Genomic DNA, 24877 nt, shown 5'->3' with positions numbered 1-24877 from the left:
TGTGGCTTCGTGTCATTTTGCCTGATGTTAAAGAGAAAAAACTTGTCGGACATACAAGTTGACCCATAAAAAAAGGACCGGATCCCCTGTGTTGGGCGATTATTTTTTTGTCATTGTGTTAAAAAAAAAAAGAAAAAAAGTGAACTTCTTCTGTGTTTGCCTATCATGGCATTTTTTTTCTTTTCTAAGAATACATTTTTCCCCAAGAGCCTCGATTGTCTGTGTCATGGTTATTTATAGATCCCGACGTCCAGGCGGCCAATTAAAACCTTCGCGGATGTGCATTTGATCAAAGTTGATCATCTTAACTCGACGCACGAAGCCGCAGCACCGATGCAAGGTCATAATTCAGAGGGACTAAGGACGTGAGTGAAATCCACAAGTTGCGGAAGAAAGGGGGACATCGTGCCTCTATTGTCAGCATCTAATCAGAAGTGGCGTCGAACACTTTGTTACTGTTCAGGGCCGAGCAGCGAGGCCGGGACATAGGATGAATGCTGCTTTGTCCCCTGTGTAGCGAGCCGCTGCGCTAACTTAACATTGTGTTCATTAAAAGGTCATTTGTATGATCAAACCCGGGCGGAGGAATTTCACATAGTCCATCAAAGTCCCTTTGATTTGACTGTTTTCGCCCCGTCTCCTGACTGGGACTAACTTTTTTGGGGGGACTCTCATACAGACAGCTGGAATAAGACGATCACTGCTGTCAAAACCGCGTCTCATCCTCACACTTCAAACTTTTAAATATCAAACAGATTCGCAGCGCAAGACAAAAAGTTTGCGGTGTAAAACTAATTGCAGTTGGTTTATTGATTTTGACCCGCTATTAAAAACTATCAAATTTGACAAGCCGGTGAAACTTCTCATGGGGCTTTAAAGAAGCAAATTAAAATACTGATAACTTGTGAACAACTTGCTTAAAGCTAAGAGGGGGGGACTATAATTTGAATTGTTCAAATAATATTATTCTATCAATGATGTCCTTGCCCTTTTCTGTTCCCTTTCTGACTTGATCTCCTGAATTATTATGACCCCAGCTGGCAAAGATTTACATTTTACGACTTAATTTGATTCCAGCACTGAAACAATACCTGAGAAGAGTCCGCAGCCTCGCAAAAATGACATTTGAGGCCGTGGGGCTATTTGTGGGATTAGTCTTGTAATAAAAGTATTTCCCGTATTAGGGCAATTCGGGGCTCAACTCGGAGGCGCTGTGGTCATCCTGTGCGTCCTTGACCAATGGCGGAGCCGTCAGTAATGCGCGGGGGCCTGCTAAATCCAGGGAAATCATGATGAAGAGGAGGACTATAATTTATTCCAAGTTCAATGTTCCCCTCTGTGTTAATCTGAGCCCTAAACCCAAACAACTACCATATATATATATATATAATAAATCCTATAATAAATCTATTTCTAAGGGCTGCATCTCTACTCGTGAACTCGTTCCATAAGCGATGACAAGGACACGTGAGAGCGACTGAAATCCTCTCCAGTTGATTTATTCTCCACTGAATGAAAGATGGTAACAAACACGCGTGGAGGCAAACAGGAAGCGGTTCACTCCACCTGATGTGTGGCAGAATTACAGCTTTTATCCATCACGAGCGAGTCAGGAGGCCGATACTGTAACAGTCCGTCTGATAATGACAAGCTGCTAACAGTGCGCCTCTCTCCTCCTCCTCCTCCTCCTCGACACTAATCACTCATGACGCCGGATGCGATGCTCTTTACGTTCAAATGTAGGCTAGGTGTGTATCAAATATTTACAACCAGATTTAATTAAATCAGAGGCTGTAAAGAAAAAAAAAAGCTGCCGTGTGCTATTGAAGGTAATGATGCATGCGCAATGGGATTAGCGCCACGGCGACGTACCTGAGGGGGAAAGCATACATAATGGCCATGATGGGCTCGTATAGCAGCGATATGCCCGAAGCAGCTAACAGGTCAATTAGTGTGTCGGTCCTATAGCCTATATGCGCGATTTGAGGCGCAGCTATAGAGCAGAGACGCAGCTGGTAATGGAAGCTGGTCTGGATGGATCCGAGAGCACACATCACTCACAATTAAATAACAAAATAAAAAAATAAACTTAAGTGAAGGATAAGTAAACAAAATAGCATCATTTGGGTGTTATGGTGTTGGTGGACACAGGGGGTGGAGGGGGGGAGGTAAGACGTTGTGTTTGTGTGACATCTTTAATCTGAGGCGAGACACCAAATCTGTCACAAACTGCAATATTACAGAATAATAGGTTCCTTAGGTAGCCTATATATGCACCACTGAATCTCTTTAACACACGCTTTGCCCTTGCTAAATTACATTTTCTGTAGGGAGGGGCTAGATGATGAGAGCACGTTTGCATAATCCAAAACAGATTTGAGATAATCTGTGAATGAGGCACAAATATGCAAAAAAAGAGGGAAAAACAAGCTAGGGTAAACATGAATAGGTTTGACATTATTAGTCTCTGACCATCCTTTGTATGACATCAGAGGGCGTCTTTATGATCATATGTTGTTATTATCAAACACTGTGTGTGTTCACACAGTCGACCCCCAGTCCTCCTCTACTGGATCATTGATCTTTTCTGGGCCAACTTGTGCCCTATATGCTCTTTTTAAATGAACAGGCCAGCTGACTGTCAGCAACGACAGGTGTTCTGTTCAAGTCAGTGTTGGGACATTAAGACTCATGGAAGTGAATCCCCTGAGACGAGTCAAAGAAACGTAATATCCAGCTGCATCAGTATTTTTTACTTTAATTTTTGTAGGTCACCTTAAAAGTTAATTATTATTTATTTCTTTTGCCTTGCACTATAAATGTCATTAATCATAATGTCGTTTTAGTCACTCACACAAGGCAGTGGTACAAATGAGACACACACTTTCAATTTGTAAGTGTCACATGCTTAAAATACGTAGGTGTGTGATCATCGTTTTGCTTAGAACATCAGATTAAAATGTTCACTTTGTAATAAAGTAAGCTTTTTGTAGCTCATGCAGAAACTACATACATGCACATTTTTTGGCAAATTTGAGTTCAAGGGCAACTCGGTCAAATCCTCCACGTGAATATCACTTTTGGCAGCTGAAATGTCTCGGAGCAGCAGATGCCATGAACAGTCATTTGGATCTACTTTATAAATATTCACTTCTTTCACTTTCTTTTGCTGCTACACATATTGTAAGACAGGATTAATGACAAAATAAAAATTTAAAAAGTATATGATATAATGTACATTTCAAAAAAGGATGGTGAGAGAAAGAAATAAAATCTTATAATAACAAACTTTGAGTGGCATGTGAGTGAAGCATCACCTGTGCATTTGTTATTTGTATTGCTATTTCTCTGAAAGGGGCTCTAAGGGGCTGGGAGTTGTTTAACAATGACTGTTACTGTTGTGTGTTGAACGATATAATACTACAGGTCAATGAGGGGTTAACCTCTGACAAAGCTCCGCCAGGACCATCCATCACATGCTCTTTACATTCAAGCCCCCCACTTAATGAGCATGTGCCTGCGGCGTAAAAAAGAATATGAATTATCCGAACATGATCGCAATGGCCTCTTCGGCGAAATGGGAGCCGCACAATAACAACAACAACAACAACATCTCCAACAATAATTTGCCCTCTAGTCTGACAAAAGAGGCAGCATGGAGGTGCCATTTGATGTGTCCCACGCTGGGCAGCTAAGGCTCGTAAAACAAAGTCTTTGTACCGGCGGCTCAGAGTTCAGACGAGGGGGACAATATACACACTTCATTACATTTTGTCAAAAGGCGCAATGAAATGTGTGTGGGACATTGTTCCTGTGCATGTCTCCCTCCATGGAATTTCTGATTGCCGATGTTGCTACAAGGTCTCCGCTAATGAGTTTTGTCAAAGACAATTATGGACTTGGTGGAAATGGCCAGAGAGGGGATGAAAAGCTGGCTTTGTGCAGTTTGGGTAGATGTTGCATTGCGACCCCGTGCTTCCTTCTGTACCCCGTGTTTGACCCGCACTGTTCGTGTCCGAAGGAATCCAGGCCCCCGCTCCGTCGCTGCTGCTGTACTCGAGGCGGAGTGATTTGCTCCAGCACCTTTGCCCTTTTTCATGCGGGTCCCCAAGTGGACCCGAATGAACCACATCAGATCGTGGCACGGAGTGACGCTAGTGCTGCAGCTGCCCATTTTCATTTCCCAGGGCCTTGATTCCTTTGTAGACCTCATTCCCTTTAAAGTAAGTAAGTAAGCACAGGAATAAGTCTTCTAAGCAAATTCTCAGTTTCTTTTGGCCTCTCATCTCACTTCACTGACAGTTTGTCGCTGCTTAATTGTAAATGAGGTGGCTAGCCACTCGCTCCAGTGATACAGCATGAAGGCATGATTTACCCCGCAACACAGTTTTGAATATTTGCCTTCGTGGCTTCTCTCCCCTGGTGTCGATCCCACTGCTAAACCACAGGGAAAGGTCAATCTCACTCCTGCACCATATGTAACTCCTGGAAGGGAACGTGGAAATGGTGCTCGGGGGGGATTATGTGAGCAAAGATTGCCATGCTTACTTTGAACACATCCATAAAAGAAGCAGGTCAAGAAACCCCCCGATCACACAATAAAAGGCTAACAGACGAGGAGGCACAATTAAATAAACTCTTCCCGAATGCCGACGCGAGAGGAGCTTTCATGCGCGGCCCACGCGTGTTGACTCCCCCTACATTGTACCCGCGGAGTGCTAAACTCTGTGCTCTCTTGTTCTTATTATCTTGTTTGTTCTTTTATGTTTGTCCGGTGGACTGGCAGTTTTCTGTACCGCTGACCTTAGATTGGCATCCCCACCGTCACAATAATCTCCTGTGTCTTTTTAATGCCCTTTAATAATCCCCCGCATCTCATTTTTAATCTCGCTCTCTTCCTTCTGTTTTTCTTCCCCTTCACGTCGGGCATCTGTTGGCCTTTAATGCCTTGCTTTTGAGTCTCCATTTGACTTTTGAACGATCACGTCATCGACCACAAACTAGACATGCGTCCCAAAATTCTCAACGAGCCGTGTCCGCTGTTGCTAAAGTCAAACCAAGTTGTAGTTATGAAAAATAACACACCGCATACGCAATAATATGAGTCACACGAAAGAGGAGGCCAGGCTCGTGTGAACCGACGGAGGCAGTGTGTTGACACTAACATAACATGAACAGTAGTGTTGTTGAGGTGGTGGATGGGCACGTTAACGTTAAAGTCTACACTGCCCCCAAATTATGTTTTATGGTTGAGTCCATGCTGTTCTAATCAACTTCTCTAGTCTTATAAACCCACTTTAGTTTGAGTCAGCGACTTGCTGCAGAACACAGTGGAACAATTAGCAGCTTGGGACCAAAACAGAGCTAAAAGTAGAGCGAGTGTTTTTCCGGCTTTTAGAGCCACAAGCAAAGTGCCATATGGAAAGTCACACTAAATTAAAATAGATTAATATATTGCACTACAGGCAAGAGGGAAATACTTATTTTTATGTATATATTCTTATTTATGTAAACTAATTGTTGAAGTTACCTAATCCAACAAACGTTTATATGAATCTTTAGTTGAATGTGAGCTGTTATTTAAATTCAATTACACAGCCGCAGTATAAATCAGTTTTCATGTAACATATCATTTGAACATTGTATGAAAACATAATGTGTATTCAGGTATTCCAGTAACAGTAAAAGTGTTTTTTGTTTCTTCTTATATAGAGTCTATGGTTTGTAGACGAACAGTCAAAAATACAGCATGTAACTAGAATATAGCGCCCCCTGTTGGAACCAAAGTCTCTTTCTATGGTCCCAGATTTTTATAGAAGAGATGACAATATTATAATGTTGCAGTCGTTCTGAAGCTGTAAAATGTCTTAGTTTTATGACATTTTGTTTTCAGTAGAGAAACAGAGACACACACAATTTAGCAACTTCACATTACATGACACAAATCACATTTCAGGTTGAACTTTTGCTTTCGGCTGATTTTCGACGAGAAGAATGTTGTCACAACGGGATTCTTTTTTTGTGAAACTGTGCAGGTGACAGCCTCCGGAGCAGTTCATTTGGACTGCAGACAGCAACAATGTTCGGCAACAGTGCAAAGCGGCGGCAGCGCCATCAATTCTCCTCAATTTATGTCTACCAATTTCCTGAGTTCAGCCTGTGCCAAACACCACTGCAGATTTGACAGATGAAGTCCAGCATGTGAAGCCAGACTCTCTTGGAGACTCTGCACCTGACTGTCCTGTCCCCCCCCCCCCCTGTAGCTGTTGCAGTATAGCGCCTATAATGAACAGCCTCCTCCACCGGAGTATTTGCACTACATTAGTTTCATCGGAAACGAATGCAGGAGGAAAACTCGCAGCAGGGCTGTGTAACAGTATGGCGTCGACAGCATTCTTCTCCAGCGGGCTCTGCTTGGGGGCCCGCCTCTCTGTGTGAAGCTCCTGCGTGGGATTAGACACCTGTGTGCAAGTCAAATGGTTGCTCGTTCTAATGGAGCCTCCACACCTGCCTGACGTCTGCATCGGCCCTGCTTACTGCTAATCATGGCCCTCATACCTCAAGTGCACTCACGCTGATGAATGACGAGACATTTCAAAGAATCTTCGTGATTACAGAACGCATCCTAACTGAGACAACGTGACCTCCAAAACATGCGTATCCAAAAGTGACTAAGAATGACGGAAGAGCACTCCGGAGCAATTATGTCATTTTGAATACCTACAAAAGGGCTTTTGAAGTACATTTCAGACACTGGGGAGAACCTCGCGGCCTGTAAATCAAATGACGTCCATTAAATACATTGCATGGAGGCCATGAAATGTGAAAAATGGCTTTGTTTTTCGCAAACAAACCGAACGGGGGCTCCCATCGAGCGGCATCGATGCACGAAGCCATGAAGTGCCCCAACAACAAGGCGTTGTTGGTGGCATGCCAGTCGTAAGGAATACGAGGCATCGAAGAGGGGCCGGGGCCAAACAAGCTCCGTATTCTACAGCAGCAAAGGTTAACAGCTGAGAGAAGAGGAGGAGAAGGAAGGGGGAAGTGGTGGAGAAAGACTGGGGAGGAGCAGAGCGAGGTGACACACAGACCACACAGTCTCAAAGTTCACTCTTAAACACAGTACGCTCATAAAAGTACAGGTCCCATTATTCACGGGTGGGATTTCTCTCTCTCTCTCTCTCCCTCGTAGCATGCAGGCAAACAGCCCAAACCCCCGAGCTGTGTCAAATGATGGAGCATCATAATTACGCCCTTTTTATTGGCCATCTTATTCCAGCTATGACTGATGCGGCTCCCAACCCTAAGTGTTTCCATTTGCACTTTCATGTGGCAAACGAGCAGAGAAGCCGCGGCTCGCCTGCCTTTCAAAGGTGGGCTGACAAATATTTATGGGCTGACGTGGAGTCACTTTTAATCAGAGGCTGGTGACCTGTTCCTGTGGAATCTGGCCGCTGGAACACGCTTATCTCCTCAGTAATAAATGAGCCTTCAAAGGGCCCACTGTGCTTGCATTATGCAGTTGTCTAAAAATAATAACTGACACATTTCTTTAGAATCACTCATAATCAAGAACCCAGAGGAGGCGGAAACGCAGATCCCCCAGTGTAACGTGGCATAAATAAATCAATGACCTCCCTCTACTGGTCAGAGGCCAAACTACAGTAGAGTGAATTACCAGCCCTGCTGTCTGCTTTCATGACCGGGGTAGGAAAAAGGTGAGCTATGGTTTGCCAAGGAAATGTTCTTACAACATAAAATATACTACCTAATTTTCTGTTTGTGTAGCCACACACTTCACATATTAAATTTGTTTTATGTATCCTTTTAGAGAAATTTAGGGGCATGAGAAATGATACACACACAAGGATGAAAAACAGACATATTGCATTTAGAGGACAAATTATCCACATCCCATGAACCCAAATCCCCATAAAACTCATGGATAACGTGTGTTACCTAGCGCCGGTCAAAAGTAAAGACGACTCATATCAATTTGAAAAATGTGCCGTAAATCCTTTGTATATTGGGGAGGCTGAGGTTGTGATGGATGGCAAAGGAAGCCAAGAAGAGATCTGTTGATGAAGCACTATTAATAGAAATTACCTCAAACTTCCAGACTTCGTATTCCAAGCCAGTCAAGATGTCCTGTAATCCTCATGCTTTTGGTTTAACTTCTTCACTGTCGTCCCTATCTGTAATCCCGCATGTTTTACGCTGTCTAGTTTGAAATCTAGATTTATGGCACCAATATGTTCTTTTCCATGCTTTAACAACCTATAAGGCATTATGGGAGGGCTCCCTTAGTGAAAACAGATATTTTCCCTCCATATTAGGAGTTATGGGGAGAGTGATCCTTAAAAATGAAAGCCATAAATCATTTCCCCTTCACGATTATGCCATTAACGGGAGCATGGTTTTGTCGTTTAGGTCATGCTAATAGTTTGGGCTTGAGGCTGTGGCCGTGGGGAAGACGCATGGAGCGACGCATGCTCCCCTCTGCCAGCGAGAGGGAGGTGTTGTGAGAGTCGAGTTTGTCTTGGTGGTCCTAGTGTTAGTGCTTCAGCTTTCTTAGCCTGATCACTACAGACGTTATCCGCATCTGCTCTGGATTTTGCCTTTCTTACCCCCCCCCCCCAAAACACCCACCCATCTTCCAATTGGAGTTTCTATATTGGGCCCTGGCTGTGGTCTTCCAGAGAGACCCCAACGACAAACTATCGGAGCATTTTGCACTCTACAAAAGGCACCGGATGCCAGCAGAGTACATATTAAATTTGTTACTAATTTTGAACTTGGCATGGTGGACCACGTAGCTGCCACTAGCTCACTGGAAGCAGGCGGGTTCAGCCCCACTGTGACCACAACCACAATACAAACAAAGCATATGGAACAGCAGCTCCCAGTGTACTACTGACAGTAAATGTTTAGAAAAGGAACTTTTAAAAATAACCCAGTGTAATAGAATTAGTGGGAGAGAGGCGCCTGGCGGCACGTCCCCCCCCCCCCCCCCTTTTTTTTCTCGACTCCTGTACCAGATTAAAATAATAGTTTGAGAGGCATAACCAAAACTAGGGAAAGGATGAGGCTGTTTGTGTGTTTTTAAGATCACTCTCGTGAGCTGCCTGTGGCCGGGAAATCCTGGGGCGTCTTTTCTTCACTCATTTTATTTGTGTGCCTAAAAGCTTCCTCAAAGAGCAGTTATGTTGCATGCCATGGTAGAGTATTTAATAAGGTGTTACATATTGTTCAGAAGTACTCAAATCCTTTACCTAGAATACTCTGTTACAAGTAAAAATAATGAAATCAATAATTAATTTTTGTAAAAGTACTCACTGCGTAGAATCATGACCGATTTCAGAATAATATGTATTATTTATAATTTATATATTCAGGTATGCAATTGTAAGGTGAATAACTACTTTGAATAGCATCTTTCATAATATATCATTATTTATTTGTTGATCATATCTTGTATAAAAAATCTTAAACAGCAAAGTAAGAAGAATTTGCGGTAAAAGTGCAACTACTTACTTACTAAATACAGAATATTAATCATACTTTCCACCACTGGTGAAAGGAAGCTCGCCGCACGAGGACTTGGATGCATTTGATTTCCTACCTTGTCAAGCAGCAGACAGTGAGCTGCAGTCATGGAGCGTTCAGTGTCACTGTGAAAATCAGCGCTATTAGCACCCAACAAAGCTTCATGCGGATTTTGGATCTGCAGCTTGCAGGGTTTGTGTCATAGGTGTGTGTCTGCCAGCGAGTGGCCATTTGACACGGTGAAACTGTGATATTCCCCTGGTTTCTCTCAGCTTTTGCCTCCTCTCTCCAGTCCATGCCTATTGTCTAAGTGGCTGTGTTAAACAGGATGTTGTTGCTGGCCCCGGCTGCATCGTCACCCATGGAACTGCAGTGACCTCTAGAGACAGCTCTCCCCACATACAGTGTGGAGGCAACCTGAGGTGTTTTGGCACAAATCAGGTGAAATGGTAGTAGGGGTGTGTGTGTGTGTGTGTGTGTGTGTGTGTGTGTGTGTGTGTGTGTGTGTGTGTGTGTGTGTGTGAGATCTAAGACTGTGGATAGCTCCGGGGGCCAAACGCAAGGTGTGATAAATGACAAAAACATTGGAAACCGAATCACACACATATGCAAAACCACATACACACACACACACACACTCTCACATCATTAAAAGTGCATGGCGGCCCTCACACACACACAGTTAAACAAACACAAGCAGACGAGACCCTGGGCCACCCTGCAGATCACCCTGATCAGTGTGGGAGCTGCGTCTCCTCTGATCTAATATGTTTAGCAAACATTCATTTATTCTCCCCCAATCAATAACACGGAGCAGCATGTGTTTATGACTCTGCCTCCACTCACTCAGTTCATCTGCAGTTCATCGAAGCTGAAACCCCGGTTTACCCTCTGGCCCGTCTCTTTATCTCTTTCACTCAATGTCTCTGCCATCTCTCTTTATATCACCTTTCTCTCTCTCTCTCACACACACACATACATACACACTCCTTTTATTTAATTATCAGCATTGTTTTGAACTTGCATTGAAACATTAAAATCTATACTTAGATGCCCGGAGGCGTGTGGTTTTTTGGGAGAAACACAATTTTATGTCATATTTTCAGAACAAATATGTCTCTCTAGAGTTGCGAGTGAAATCTTTGACACAGCGCTGCAGTACAAGGGATGCCAAATAGCATTTTAGATTCCTCTTAGCAAATGGAAAGTGTTTTGATAAGGAAGCAGATTGAAATATACACATTTTCATCGAGTGCGAGCGTTACCTTCATTTGCACTTTGAAAGTGGAGGGTCTCGAGCCCCCCCCCCTCTCCCCAAAAATGATTATATGGCATCTTCAAACACGCTGAATGATTCACTATGGAGCCTTTACACCCAAATTCCCAAGGTAGAAAATTATCCCGAATAAAACGTTCCAAAATGTAGCCATGAATCAATATCAGATGCAGGCATGAGTTTCATTGGAGGGGAAACCAGTGCTTGCTTTAACTCTCCGCTGAGAAACATAGAATAACTAGAAAAGTAGTAAAGAATAGAGCTCATTCATACTCCCAAGTGCCGTAAAGGTTTTTTATATGGGTAGTTATTATTGTTATCATAATTATCATTCTATGTGTACCATAAAAGTGGATGATGGAGGATATATGGATGGCTGAGGCCGTAAATACTGGTTGCCTCGGAGGGCTGTAAAGCTGTCCCCTCTTTTCTGTGGCAGAATAAATAACACGTGTGCACATGCTCAGTGCACATCCACACTCATCGGAAATCTGCTTTGTTCTGAGAGGTCAGCCAGCGACGGGATGGGAAGCTGCGGTTTGTGTAGATTTATATTCAGATTTTTTGTAAACTGGGTAAAAATTGTTTTAAGTGAAGGGACAAGATGTGTGAAACGCTCGCTGAAGAAACACGGAGAGACAATACATACCCCAGGTGTGCCTGTACTGTATGTGTGTGTGTGTGCATTTACAGTGCAATATGTGCTTCCCATTAGCCGCGTACAGTACAGGGGCCGATGCACAGATGCCCTGAGTGGTGCCATACGGCCGATGGCTCATTAGAGCTCAGATGGAAGACATGAATCAAAGGAGGAGAGGAGAGGAAACAATCAATCTGCCTAATGGGAATCCCCTGTGAGGAGCGTGGGCCAGCCTTCCCAGTGCAGCTGTTTTTTTTTTTTTATATATATACATATATGTGATCTCCCAGTTTAAACAACCCACCCAAAAATGTCCCCACGGCTGCCGTAGCCACCGCCACCGGAGAGCACCAAAAGCCCCACAACAAGCTATTAGCGCTGGGGGGCCTCCCACAGAGCGTGTGGGCGCCGCGTGGTGATGATGTGGTTTCTTAAGTGGAGGCCGGGAGACCTGGCGTTCCCATGCGTCTCCGGCATCCCCCCCCTCCGCACATGTGTCGTCCATATCCTCCATACCAAGGAATGACACCCGGCTTAATGTGGGGGGGGGATATCAAAGAAGCGGTGGGGACTGGATTTATAGCGTGGAGGGCGCCTGTGTGCTGGGAGGCATGCAGATATGGCGTGTTTACTGTCAGCGTGTGAGGGTTGTGGCCACGGTTAAGACATCATTGTTGTGGTAAAGCGTAAACAGCACTCCGTGAGGTCAAGGTCAGGTTCTCTCCCACAGTTTACCTGAACTTTCTCTCCTCCCACTTTAGTGTTCAGACGGCTTTGGCGAGCTTTGATCCGGTACGCCGCGTGCTCTCTGCTTATCTATTCAGCATGGGCTTTGCTAGCAGTGCTTTAAGAATCGAGTTATGCTAAGCAGAGGTTGATTTAAACCAGAGGTTGACCTCTGACCTGGGCTTAGAGGATAATGTCCCAGGCAAGGAGAGCAAAGTCCTGTTACCGTCCATGAATCAGGCCCTCACCGACATTATTTCAAAATTGCTTAGTTGCATGGAACTCCCTTTAGTGCTGAACGGACTTTCATAAAATTGATTTTCTGAGTACACCCTTTTAGCAGCTATAAGCTTGAAATATGAACCCTTCATTGCTGAAAGCATTTCATTTTTTTTTTTTTGCCCCTGTGACTAATGATCCAGGGAAGAAGTGTGTTTGAAATTCTCCTCGGCAGCCATTTCCATAATTAAACACTGCTAATTATAGAGCTTTGGCTGACTTTAAACAAACAGGCACAGTTGCCGAGCATGCTTTCACGCCTTCCGTTTGGAAATTTATGCAAATGGTGCCCGTATCGTGTGTTTCCTTAGATGAAACTGACAACATTAAGACACATTGCTCACGCTCGCGAAGATCAGACAGCGACGCCGAAGGTGGCGGCGAGGAGCAACATTGGCAGTTTGGAGGAAGTGTGCCCCCCGATAAGTACGATATCCTATACAATGAAGATCAAAGCTCCTACTGCAAAAGTATCAGATGATTGAATGCGTTCACATACATGTGTGGATGTGCGTTTGTGCATACATGAATATGCATTCATTCATTATCATGAGTGCCCTATGGTAGAACCCCCCCCCCCCCCCCCCCCCTTCTTGGCCAACAAACATTTCTGCATTGTTGATTCTAGTGTTATGATACTGCTTGTCAATTTATCAGCTGCTGACAGCAAGCCACTAGAAGCCATTATAGCAGACAAATGAAAATTATATATGAAGATTAACATCAAGTAATTTGTTAGGGAGAAAATAATACTGCTCGGAAATAAACAGCTGAAATAAACTTCCAGCTATGCTGCCAGTAATTCACATATCAACAGCATTTAAATTATTAAAAAGATTGGAAATCATAATTGGCCATATATTTTTCCCCCCATTCTTCTCCACACAAATGGCTCGCCTGGGGTACTTGACATTCACCAGTGGTTTGTAATGTAAATGACAGAACCTATTTTCTCCATATCTTAACAGCGGATGGAGTGATTGACTACTGAATATAAGCCATCCACAGGTGGGGGTCAATTATCATTTGAATAATCGAGCATCAGCGGCTGCCTGGCTTGGCTGTGAAGTGTGACACATTTTTATCTCTATGCATTTCAATGAAGTCAGACTGGTACATAAAAGGTTATCACCTAGGAAACATATTTGCCTAGGCGCAAGTTAAACAGGCAAGTGAGATCAGCATAGATATTCAATTTAACCAGTCAACCCTGACCTATAAATATTTCAACAAAACCCAATGAGGACCCCTCCCTCCTCCCCAACCCCCTTTTCTCTCCGTCTTTGATCCAATTCCATTTCAGCAGCGGGAGATACGAGGGGAAGAGAGGGAGAAAGGACGCGAGGGGGAAAGAGGGGAGGGTAGGAGCAAAAAGAAAGTCAAGCATATTGTAGCTTATCTATTAAGTGAATTGTTTAATGCATCTGCCATCTCTTCACCCAGGGGGACGGGCGCCGGGTGCGAGGGGAGAGAGGGGACAGATTCACACTACGGGGGACACTGGTGGCTCCAAAGTTGCGGAGGAGACGCAGACTAATCTATAGTTGTGAGCTGACAAATCTGGCCTGACACGGCGCTCTGTAGCGGGTGGACTCGGGAGATGGGCATTAATCACAGCGTGTGCTCTGCTGAGAGCTCCGGCACACTGGGGACACCTCAAAGTGAGCTGGAGGTTATGCAGGCGAGGGGGATTAATCAATACGGCCCCATAATAACAGCCAACCGCCAGCACTTAAAGCCCCACTGGTACCGAAGGCACAACACTCACCACTGGCCAGAAAGTATGCACACACACCTGTACGTCTCCCAGTCAAGACGTTCCTGCAGCCGGAGCACTCACAGTGCAGGAATATGTAGACACCTCGGGCAAAAAGGGAACGCATTCAATACAAATCCATTCAGTTTATAACTTTTTTTTTGCCATGAAGGGATTGGTACAAGAACAAGAGTAAGTATCTTTTCTCCTGTGGTTGCCATAATGGGGAGTGTGCAATGTTCAGACAATAAAAATAACAGTTTGGTGGGGCAATTTCAAGCAAAGATATTTGATATATGACAATTATTAGGCCAAAAAAAAAAAAAAAGGTTTGTTAGTCATTGTTGCACAAACCCTTTGACATCTCATGACTGCGCCTCTCATACCTGAGAGCCAGCCACACACGCTGTGCTGTGATTACAACGCTGCCTTGCCAACACCAAGCTGACAAGCCCTCTCAGCTGGGAGTTTACCGGGTTGGGTGTGTGTGTGTGTGTGTTATATAGCAGGCCAGGATGCGAGAGATAACTGCAGTCACCAATGTGCAAGGAGCTGAAAAACTGGCTCAAGTGTTCTGTCAATGGCCAGCGCCGCCGCCACCCCACCGCCCCTCCCTCTTTGTAGGAGTCTGCCACCCACAGAGACCTCGATCAGCAGCCCCCCTGCATGACAGCAGATCTGTCAGCCCCCCCGTTCCCTCCGTCCCCTCATTTCATACAGTCAGCGAGGGCTGGTTTAGCAGGAAGCAGACAGTGTAGCAGGAGGTGAAAACTCCAGCTATTTGTCAACGTGGCGCCCGTGTCAAAATGTCAGGCCCGGGGACATTCCCCCGTGCAGCTGGGCTGTTAGCTAAGGAGACAGGCCGTATGGTCGGAGCAGGAGCACGCTGTCACCGACCAGTCAAACTGCCCGACACCAGCAATCAAGAAACCCTTTTCCCCTCGCTCACTCTCCCCTCTTTATCTATCTATCACAACTCTCCTCCACGCTCTCACTGACTCGTATATCCGCAGTGTTTTTCTCTCTCTCAATCTCTCGGCCAATTCACTCTTCTCACTCTGTCATCCTCAGTTTCTACCATTTTTTCTATCTGCATCTTTCAGCACCTGCACATTTCCTTCCCTGTTCATAATTCATCAACTGATCAATCTATCCTTCTTTATCACTTTTCTTCAACCAAAATGGAAATGGAAAACCGTTTTTTTTGCCTCCTATCAATCAAAATTATTGAACTGTGTCTCCCTCTTTTCCTCAACATTGTTTCTTCCCCCACAGTTTTGAAATACAGTAGGATGAGGGGAAGAAATTAGGGGGAGCAAAACAAGTGCAAAAGGACCTGCCAGATTCTGGATAAGCTAGAGGCATGCATTAAGATTCAGCCAATCGCTGACAGGGTGCTGTTATTTCAAAAATATTATCCTTACGTTGTGAATTTTGTTGCTCGTGGCAGATAGGTTGTCAACAAGCCGTCCGGTTGAAATCTTCTACATTGAAATGGTAAACATCTTCATATTTGCTCCAAGTCTCAGGTCTGTTGGTAATGTCATTGTCCACCCGCCCGGCCAAGATACAATCCCAGAAGATTAAGAGCTGAAATAACAACAACAGAAAATCAAATCAAGTAACATATGAAACGTGAAAAAAACAACATTAACTGTATTCATGAGCAGCAAATTCATCTTTTCCTAAGCTCCTTTGACTTGGCATTTACTAGGAGAGGGTGGAGGATTTACTTTGGCAAAATGCAAACAGGGTATTTATGGGTCAAACACAGCCTAGCTGGCTTTATGGCAGATTACAGCCCTTTTTTTCCAGAGGAGAACACAAATTCAGTTTGATAGTGGTTTGACAACATTTTACAGCATTTAATTCGGATTCTTATTAGGTCATATAGTCAGTTTGGTGTGTGTGTGTGTGTGTGTGTGTGTGTGGTGGGGGAGGGGGGGGGGGGGGGGGGGGGGGGGGTGTTGGCAGATCTTTCATGCCAATTCTCACAATGTTGTTTATGTGTGGGTGTGTCTGTGTTTTGTCTCTTCGTCGGGCCTGTCTATCTCACCCCTCTTCTGTCCATTTTGTTTCGCCTATCTCACCACCCCTCCCAGAGTCCATCTGGTACCTTTGCTCCCCCTCAGAACACGGGCCGGTGGAATTCCCTGGCCTAATTAATGAGCAGACACTCACAGACGGCCAAAGGCTCACATGTCTGTCTCTGTGCACCACGCTGCCTCAGGAGGCCCTTTATTGAAAAGGGAAATAAATTAGATCAAATGGACAGAATGCACCGGCCAACAGCCTGAAATATCACACGTGGTTTGTGACCAATCAAGGTTTCGAAAGATGACTAAAGTTACAGCCCAATTTTGTTTGTGGTGGTTGTCAAAAAATGTGCTCCCATTTCACAGTATGGCGTTTCCTCCAGAATAATTGAATATATTACATATCATTCAAGGTGCAGCATATTCAGAAGGTATAACTCCCACAGTATTAAATAGAACAAGGATATGTAAAGAAATACAATGTGAAAAAGAATATAAATCAAAAACCAACAACAATCTAAACATCCAATTGAATATTGTATGAAAATATGACTAAAGAGAACTTCTCTGAGAGTGGCAGAAAGGCAGCATGAGGCTATAGTAGCTGCCAGGCCACCCAGAGAGCCACTCCAGGATCCCCAAAATCCTATCAACCATTTCATCATTCTCTCTCTTCCCAAGTGCCAAACAAGTTCTGGAGAGCTCCAAAGACAAGAGTGGAAGGAGTTGCAAAAAGATAGACGGGAAGAAAAGCTCCCTTGCAGTCGGTCTTTGGCAGAGAGAAAACGAACAAGAAGTGATGTGCTTGAAAATATTTGCCTTTTTCTTGTCTCCTTTTGAGTTGTGACATTATTTGTCATGTGGGACATCAATCATGCAGCGAGTTAATGACACATCCAGCCCATGAATCTTTCAGCTCCTTTCCCTAACCTCAACAAGGCATGCTGGGGCTGTTCCTGCTCAGCAGCTGCTGGAGCAAGGCTGCGCAGGAGCCCGGGCGGATTTGCCAGCACCGGCACTTTGATCTCAGCTTGTGGAACAGATAGCTGTGAGGCTGGGCCTGGATCTGGCTAGGCTGGAGTCTGGATGCTGCGCAGTACGAGGCACGTGCACAGTAGGCCCGTTCCCACAGGCTCCCCCCTCCCCTCCCCTTCTCACACCTAGGACCCTATATATGTTCCAAAAACAGTATTGCAATACCTTTTTTACATGTGTAGAAAGTCAAAATAAAAAATGCTCAGAATAAATTCAATAAAATGCACCAAACACAACCTGGATTAACAATTAACTGCACAGCCCTACTTCCGATCTATTTCACTCCCAAGGAGCCAGAATTCAGGAACAGCCTGCTCCATTCACACTCCCTGGGCAGCTCCACTGACATACTTTCCCTGCTAATGGGGCCACCTGCAGGTCTGCGTAGAGCCCCGTCCGGGCAGTGTCAGAGGGGAATGCAGACAGAGCAGGCGGTGACGTGGGCGGGTGGCGGTGCTGGGCATCTGTGACTGGCATCAGCATAAGAGCTCTTTCATTTCCCCCTGTTCTGCTGAGTGCCACGGGCACACACACAGAGCCCGGGCACGGGTACAGGCCAGGGCCCCAACACATGTCAGGAAATACTTTCTCTGTGATCAGAGCGAGCGGGGCCTGACTTAATGCTCCCCTGATATTTGGACTGCAATGTGAAAGCTAAACACCAAAAAACTGACATACATTATACGAAGATTCGGTGTGCTTAAACTGGCACACTCAAATTGTGTCCTTAGCTGCACATAAAACAACAACTCTGGTGTATATAATGATGATATGTGATAAAAAACAATATGATACATAACAAAAATGTTATACAATACGTAACAACATGATACAATATGGTTGTATAACATAATATTACACAACACGGTGCAGCCAAGCAGAACATCCGTGTGTTGAGAAATTAAGCCAACGTGCCAAAAAAAAACCCTGCAATTCTTCAAATGGCCACACAACTGGCTCCAAAAGTGAGTCAATTTCTTTACAGTTGAATAAAAATCTTTACAGCCTGGTACAAAAAGGAGTTCATTGAAAATGTCTGTGTTTTATATTATATTGAGGCTTAAACACGAGATGATACAATACAAGTAACAAAGCCAGATTAAATGACAACATGCGTCACTCGCCCATCAGCGTTTTCTGAGTCACAAATAACCGGTTGAAGAATTAATGGGTTTAATATGCTGTGTGACAATGCTGTGCTTTGGGGAAGAACGCGGTTTCGGTTGAAATGACTACCTCGTTAAAGTTAAGCGAGCTTTGTGATCATGTTACGACGATAACCACACGATTAAAGTTTCGGGAACAATTGTGGTCATACTCCTGTCATTGTCCCTTCAGCTTTCTCCTCCGCTTAACCTCAGTGTACACATAGTGTAGGCATGGCACATTATCACACAACACAATATAGTATGTATGACACAATAATGAACAATAACAATACACTGTAATATATTGTACAAATACAATACAATGTGATTTACGTCACTGTCCCATCAGCAAACTCACAGCACAGCTGCTCTGTTATAACTACACTTGAAATCAAACAAAAGTCTGTCATTAACTTAATTAAAACATCCGAGTCATACATGTTTACTCATCTAAACACTCTTTGATGATTCACGCATTAATGACAGGCACTTAAGCAGTCATTATTTGCAACAGAGACATATTCATCACTTCTGTAGCAGTGAGTCATTTAACTGCCAAATTCATAAATGAACATGTCGAACAATTTCGGAGAACCCTGAGTCTTCCACCTCAGGCTAAAAGCCATATTTCAAAGCAGAGGATAAGACTACGGCCAGACACAATTTACTTCAGCCTGTCTGATTAGAGACAGCTCACACAATAATTGCATTTTAATTTGTGTATTGAAAGCCATAATTATGAAAACAAAGCTCACAGTAGGAACCCGTTGGACAACAGCCATGAAAAGGGCATTCAATTAACAAAGCCTGGGAGTGTCTGCTACCTGGGCTGTAATTTCCTTAAACACCATCCTCTGCAGTTAAAGAGGGGTGTTAAAGAGAAAACACCATGCCGTCCTGACACACTGGGCCCTGCCTCGAGGCGGCTGAGCAAATTTATGGGTGTACTTTGCTCATTACACCAGAGAATAATCAGCCCTTTAAAACAATCCTATAATTTTCTAGTTCTCTGAAGTCCACAGGTCTATTCAAATCATTATGCCGCTCTCCTGTACATTGCAAGCGAGCGTACCTGTCTGTACACATGTGCTACGAGCTTGTTTCTTATTTATTGCACCTGCTTATGCATGTACAACGTGTAAATTATATGTTGGTGTGGCGTTTGCAGGTGCTTTTCTGGAATAATGATCAATTTGTCACCCTGCAGCTCATTTGTACAAGGTTGTACTTTTATAATAGGTCTGATAAAAGCACTTATTAGCATGTAAAACTTGCACTCATACAGAAATATTGTTGATTTTGACATTTTAAAGCTAATAGCTATACGGAATATAACAATGTGGTTTATGCTACAGTATTGGCATTAGATGACATTAGCTGAATAATGATGGATTTCTTAGTTGAAAATGGCAAATTAAATATCTGATTGGTGATGACCTCATATAGGTTACCTCTTTTAGGATCTGTTCTAACTCTCTCATATAAGCCTTAATAAGGCACTCATCAAATGACAGGAGATTTATGAACCCAATCAGTAAAACAGTAAATATCCAACCTGAAGGAGTCGAAATTCACGACTAAAAATATGAGTCATGATACTTTCACTGCAATAACTTGCTTTAAATGACCTCATCAATGGGCCATAATTCTCATGGACAGGCTACTAAACATACACACACAGCTATACACGCTTCACAAAACACTCCATCACCGAGAGCGGAAACCTTACCCTCTATTCAGAACAAAGTGGAAAAAACGCAGGCCGAGTTAAGAGGGAATCAAAAGGGGGAACGATTTTAGAAATTCAAGGGGATCAAATGGTAGCTTTATTAGGAGCTGAAGCTGCAGGGCTGGGTGGGAATGAAAGCCCGGTCTGTGCTGGGGCTTACTGGCCAGGTCAGGCGAGACACCCAGTGAGAGGGAAGCACTCAGGCCTGGAGGAGCCTTCACACCGTCAACCAAACCCTCCAGGGTCATCCCACCCTCCTGCCTTAGCATACCACTACACAAATGTCTTTCTCAACAGGTACAGTGGGCAGGGTGGGGGGGCGGCCAGGTAACCCAACGCTGATGGGACCACTCAGCCTCTCTGCAGGCAGGGCGGTCATTTTTTTGTGATCATCGTGTTAGCACGGCCGCTTATGAGATGGCGAGCTTTTAAGTGAATGGGCTAAATGAATGGTGAAAAAGGCACCGGGGCCCCCGAGCAGCAAAAGCAGGTGACGACAAATTCGGGTCAGAGATTGTCTTGCGTCTTGCAGGGTTGTGTGGAACAAATCCAATTCCTGCAGCAGGGACAGAAAGTAAAGCAGGCCAAGGAGGATATCATTCATAATTACAGGGCTTAGCCAAAGCAAATGCTCCCCCATGGAGATCTGCAACAATGGCCTTAATTACATTTTTTTCCTCCAACCCCACCTCAAAGTAAAAACACGGGATGACAAAATTTGGCATTGGGATTCCAGCTCATGGCTACTCACTGTGCCAATTTCACTTTTTTGCTTTTTGCCAAGACAAATCATATTAACATGTTACTAAAGAACACTAAAACCTTTTGGCTTCGCACCAGCCCACCGGTGCCAGTAAACTTCATTAAAGCGAAAAATGCTTTTAGGAAACCTTTCCTCAGTCGCAATTATAAATAAGTTCCTCAATGGAGCCCCCCGTCATGGGTGGGCTAACAGCCCAGGGGCCACTGGCGAGCAGACAACTGATCACTAGCCTGAATGGAAAGCAAGCCCAGGGAGCCGGCTCAAGTAACTGCTTTGTTGCGGAATAAATGTCGCCAGCAACAAAGTTTACAAAGGGCCATTTGTCAACATGTTTATGCAATAAAGGTCTATAACTATGGTGACGACAGCCAAAAAAAAAAAAGAGTATCTGAGCCCATCAGGGGGAAGAAAATCGCCTGTTCTGACATAACACCAAATAGCCTTGGTGGGGACTGGCTAATAGTGCTTGACTGAAGAGCACAAAAGCCTCAGTGGTTGATCCAGTGTGAACGTGTAAGGTGAGATGACTGGAGCTTCTGAGAACTACAATACAGGAGACTCTTACACATTCCCGCCAAAGGCCTCTGTCTCTGCCTGCCGTCACTACCGATTAAAGCAAACCTCTCTCACTTGCTTTCCCCTAATTAAATCTAACTAAAACACACTGAATATGCAATTCACAAGAAGTGTTTCACAAATCTGGCAACGCTCACAGTTTTTCCAGCCTCCGTATAGACCCCCAGAGGTATGGGCAGGCACATAATAACATATTAATTTAATCTTAAATTGCATTATTTATTTCTTCATTTATTTGCTTAAGAAGCACTCCCACATCGAGGAACGCGGCGTGTACTACCTGCCTGCAAATGAGCAATCTATTGAGACGTATGTGGAGGAAAACAGGTTACAGCTCGCAAACAAATACATTTGAGCAGATTTTTTTTTCTCAGAATATTGCCCCCGTCTCTCGGCTTCGTTGTTTGTTTTATTTCCTACAGTGGCCCTTGTATGCCGTCGTAGCTCAGCACTCAGAAGTCACAAAAACAAATCATTTTAAAGTTAAAATCGTGCAATATTCACAACAATATTTGGTCCCATAAGCAAAAACACAGGCCACAAAGACTTCCTTTGTATTTCTCTCTTGCCTTGATCAGCCCGAACATGGTCTGGTAGTTTAAAGACAATTAGAGATAATTATTAGAAACCACTTATTGGATTAAAGATTACAAGCCTGTACCTAAAGTCATTATAAAGTCTTGTATGTCAACATGCTTCCACTTTGCACAAATTGTTCAGCATGGCCACTTTTCTAAAAAAAAAAAAAAAAAAAAAAAGTAGCAGAACAAGATCTGGAGGTTTGTTTCTATTCAAACCATTCTTTTCATATCCTCATTAGATAAGAAGAGCTGCCGAGTGTTGAGATCCGCTGACAACCTATTAGGATCTTTTCATCCGCGGCTTGCCTCCCGAGACGCGCAACAGACGGGGCTATGAATGAGGGAGCTGTTCGGAGAGAGGCCAACCGAAGGCAGCTCGCCGTCTCCTCGCCATCTCCTCGCCACTCCATCACTCAGTGACCCCTACACAGGACACGCCAAACCAATCATAAGAGAGGCCTTTAAAAAAAAAAAAATCACCCTACCTGTCCCAGGCGATCCCTGGTCAGTTAGCGAACCCCTCCCTTGATAGGCAGGGGCTGGGGGTAACTGGAGGAAGGCCTTCTTTTCAGAGAGGCCCATTAATCTTTCTCTCCTTTCCCTCTCTGACACCTGAACCAGACCCACCCAGCGGCCGGCCGCTTCGCAAACAACCTCCTCTCTGGATCTGATCAGAGCCACGCGGCAGGCCACCCGCCGGCAACCAGCACCGCCAAACTACCTCCAAACACATGTAGGTAAAAAAATATATATACCGACACACAAACATCCACTTTTTCTCAGCTCACTAACAGGAAAACCATCTGAGGCTGACGCCGACAGCGAGCTGGTCCCGTCCCCTCATCCCTCCCGCACTCACACTCGTCTCCGCCTGACAGTGTCTGTCATTGTAGTCAGACGCCACATGGAAGGGAGTTGAGGGCCTTTAGAGATGACTTCCGACACTCGCTGCAAACGAGGAACCTTAAAGATGCTCTCGGGGAATGCGGGTTTTGCCTAAACGCGCGTTTGTTTGAACACACTCACGCACACTCAGGTGCGCCCAGATGTTATTCCTGCGTCGCTGACACTAAAATTGACGTTTCTAACCGAAACCCCTGATACTGGTGCTTTCCTCGTGAACCGGGGTTGGATGATGTGATGACAGTGAGTTCAAGGGATGCAGATGACGTGCAGTGATACGACAGCTTACAGCTGTGATACCTGTTTAGACAAACCCGCTGACAACAAGACGTGTCACTAAGCAAGGCTTTAGCACAGCCTATTCCCTAATAACAAGATGCGGATTTGCTTGCCTCAGAAGTATGGGGGGGGGATAGTCTCGGAGCCGCTCTTATGACGGTTCGCGCTAAGCCACAATGTTTACACAACCCCTCGGGGCTATTTCACTTGCCAGCACCAAAATAGCAGTCATCTCCCAAATCTTCTTGTGAGGAGAGAAAGTCTCATTGATGAGGATAAGAGGAGAAAGGGACAAGACAAGCTCGGGGATTAGAGGCCCTAAACTCCTGCACAGCACACTCCACCGTCTGGTACTGTGTATTGAGCCGTCTTGACAGGAGGGGGGGCCGTATGGCATTTGAAGAGGTGAGCCGGGGTCATGGAGCGTTGCTCAGCGGGGATTAGGAGGCGTGTGGCCCCCTTCGCTTTTAATCAAACCCTTCCAATCAGGTCAGATTACAATGGGATAAGCAGCTTCAGCACATTGTGTGGTTAATACTCCCCTCTTGACGAGTCTCCCGAAAGTCCCCCGTCTCCCTGCAACTAGAGGAGGCCTGCATTGTGTCAAGAGAATGCAAATTATTTTTCATTATTGCGTTTCGTGAAGTAGGTTAGCCAAAAGTGGTGAAGCAATATGTATTAATGTTGGACTTTATAAAGGACTTTTCTGTGATTTCTGCACACATCTTGTTTTCAGCTTTCAGGCGCTTTCTCCAGTCCTGTTTACACCCTTGCTCTTTTTTTGTGCCTCGGGGCAAATGCTCTGTCCTTTACTGCCCTCATGTTGCACATTTCATTCAATTTGAAGAAACCTTCGTATCGAGCAGGTTAGTCAGAACTAGTTCTTACTTGCTGCTCTTGAAAACAACAAGATCTGGCTGTCGGGTCGAGAAAAGAAAATCCGTTAATGTCATCGATGAGCGCGGCTGCTGGTTTTGATTCACACGCACCTCTTTAGATCCACGTCAGGCAGATCACAGAGGGGTTTTGTCACAGCTGACTGTTTTACTAGGGTTTTTTTTTTGTTCAACTCTGCAGAGCTTTTCTGAAGAGTTAGGTAAACAGTGTTAACAAGGTGGAGGTTTTCATGGCCTGACTGAAAAGAAGCCAGAGATGAGGCACTTCGCCGGCGCTACCATGCAGCACGATTATCATCCTTAATCTGGGAGTCAGGTTGCATACCTTCTGATTTCTCTGTTAGAACATGGAGAGAGGAGTGGTCCGTGGAACTTCAAAGGGGGGCAGGGAGACACACATGGCTGCTAATTTTTCAGACCGGGTATATGTGGCGAGAGCTCGGATTTGAGGCTCTCCTCTCACTTCAAAGCCGGGGCGCCTTAAAAGGTCTGGCTGTGTTTTGACGTGGATCTGCAGAGGTGAATGAGAATCAAGTACCCACTGCAGACCCTTCAGAAGTCAGGCTCACTCTGTTTAACCCCCCCGCCCCTCCTCCCAGACTCTCCCTCTGCACACACTCTCTCCTCCCTGCCTTGACAAAGAGAAGAAGAAAAACAAGAAAATTCAATAATGCCTTTGAGAGGCAGGATTACCTGAGGAGACGCCTG

At 44.7% G+C, this 24877-nt stretch overlaps 1 protein-coding gene across 1 annotated transcript in view; it reads left to right on the top strand.

Annotated features, from left to right (window-relative positions):
- The window catches only part of irx6a (iroquois homeobox 6a), a gene marked incomplete at its 3' end in the record, with an annotated part of 16992 nt that extends 2956 nt beyond the window's left edge, over nt 1-14036 (top strand). The window contains exon 3 of the mRNA XM_084012241.1: nt 13911-14036. Coding sequence (XP_083868367.1) covers nt 13911-14036 — 126 coding nt within the window. The remainder of the gene's footprint in view (nt 1-13910) is intronic.
- Between the last annotated feature and the right edge of the window lie 10841 nt (nt 14037-24877).

This window comes from Eutrigla gurnardus (genome assembly GCF_963514095.1).
Source record: "Eutrigla gurnardus genome assembly, chromosome: 1".
Classification (NCBI taxonomy): domain Eukaryota; kingdom Metazoa; phylum Chordata; class Actinopteri; order Perciformes; family Triglidae; genus Eutrigla; species Eutrigla gurnardus.
This window is presented reverse-complemented; position numbering and strand designations above follow the sequence as displayed.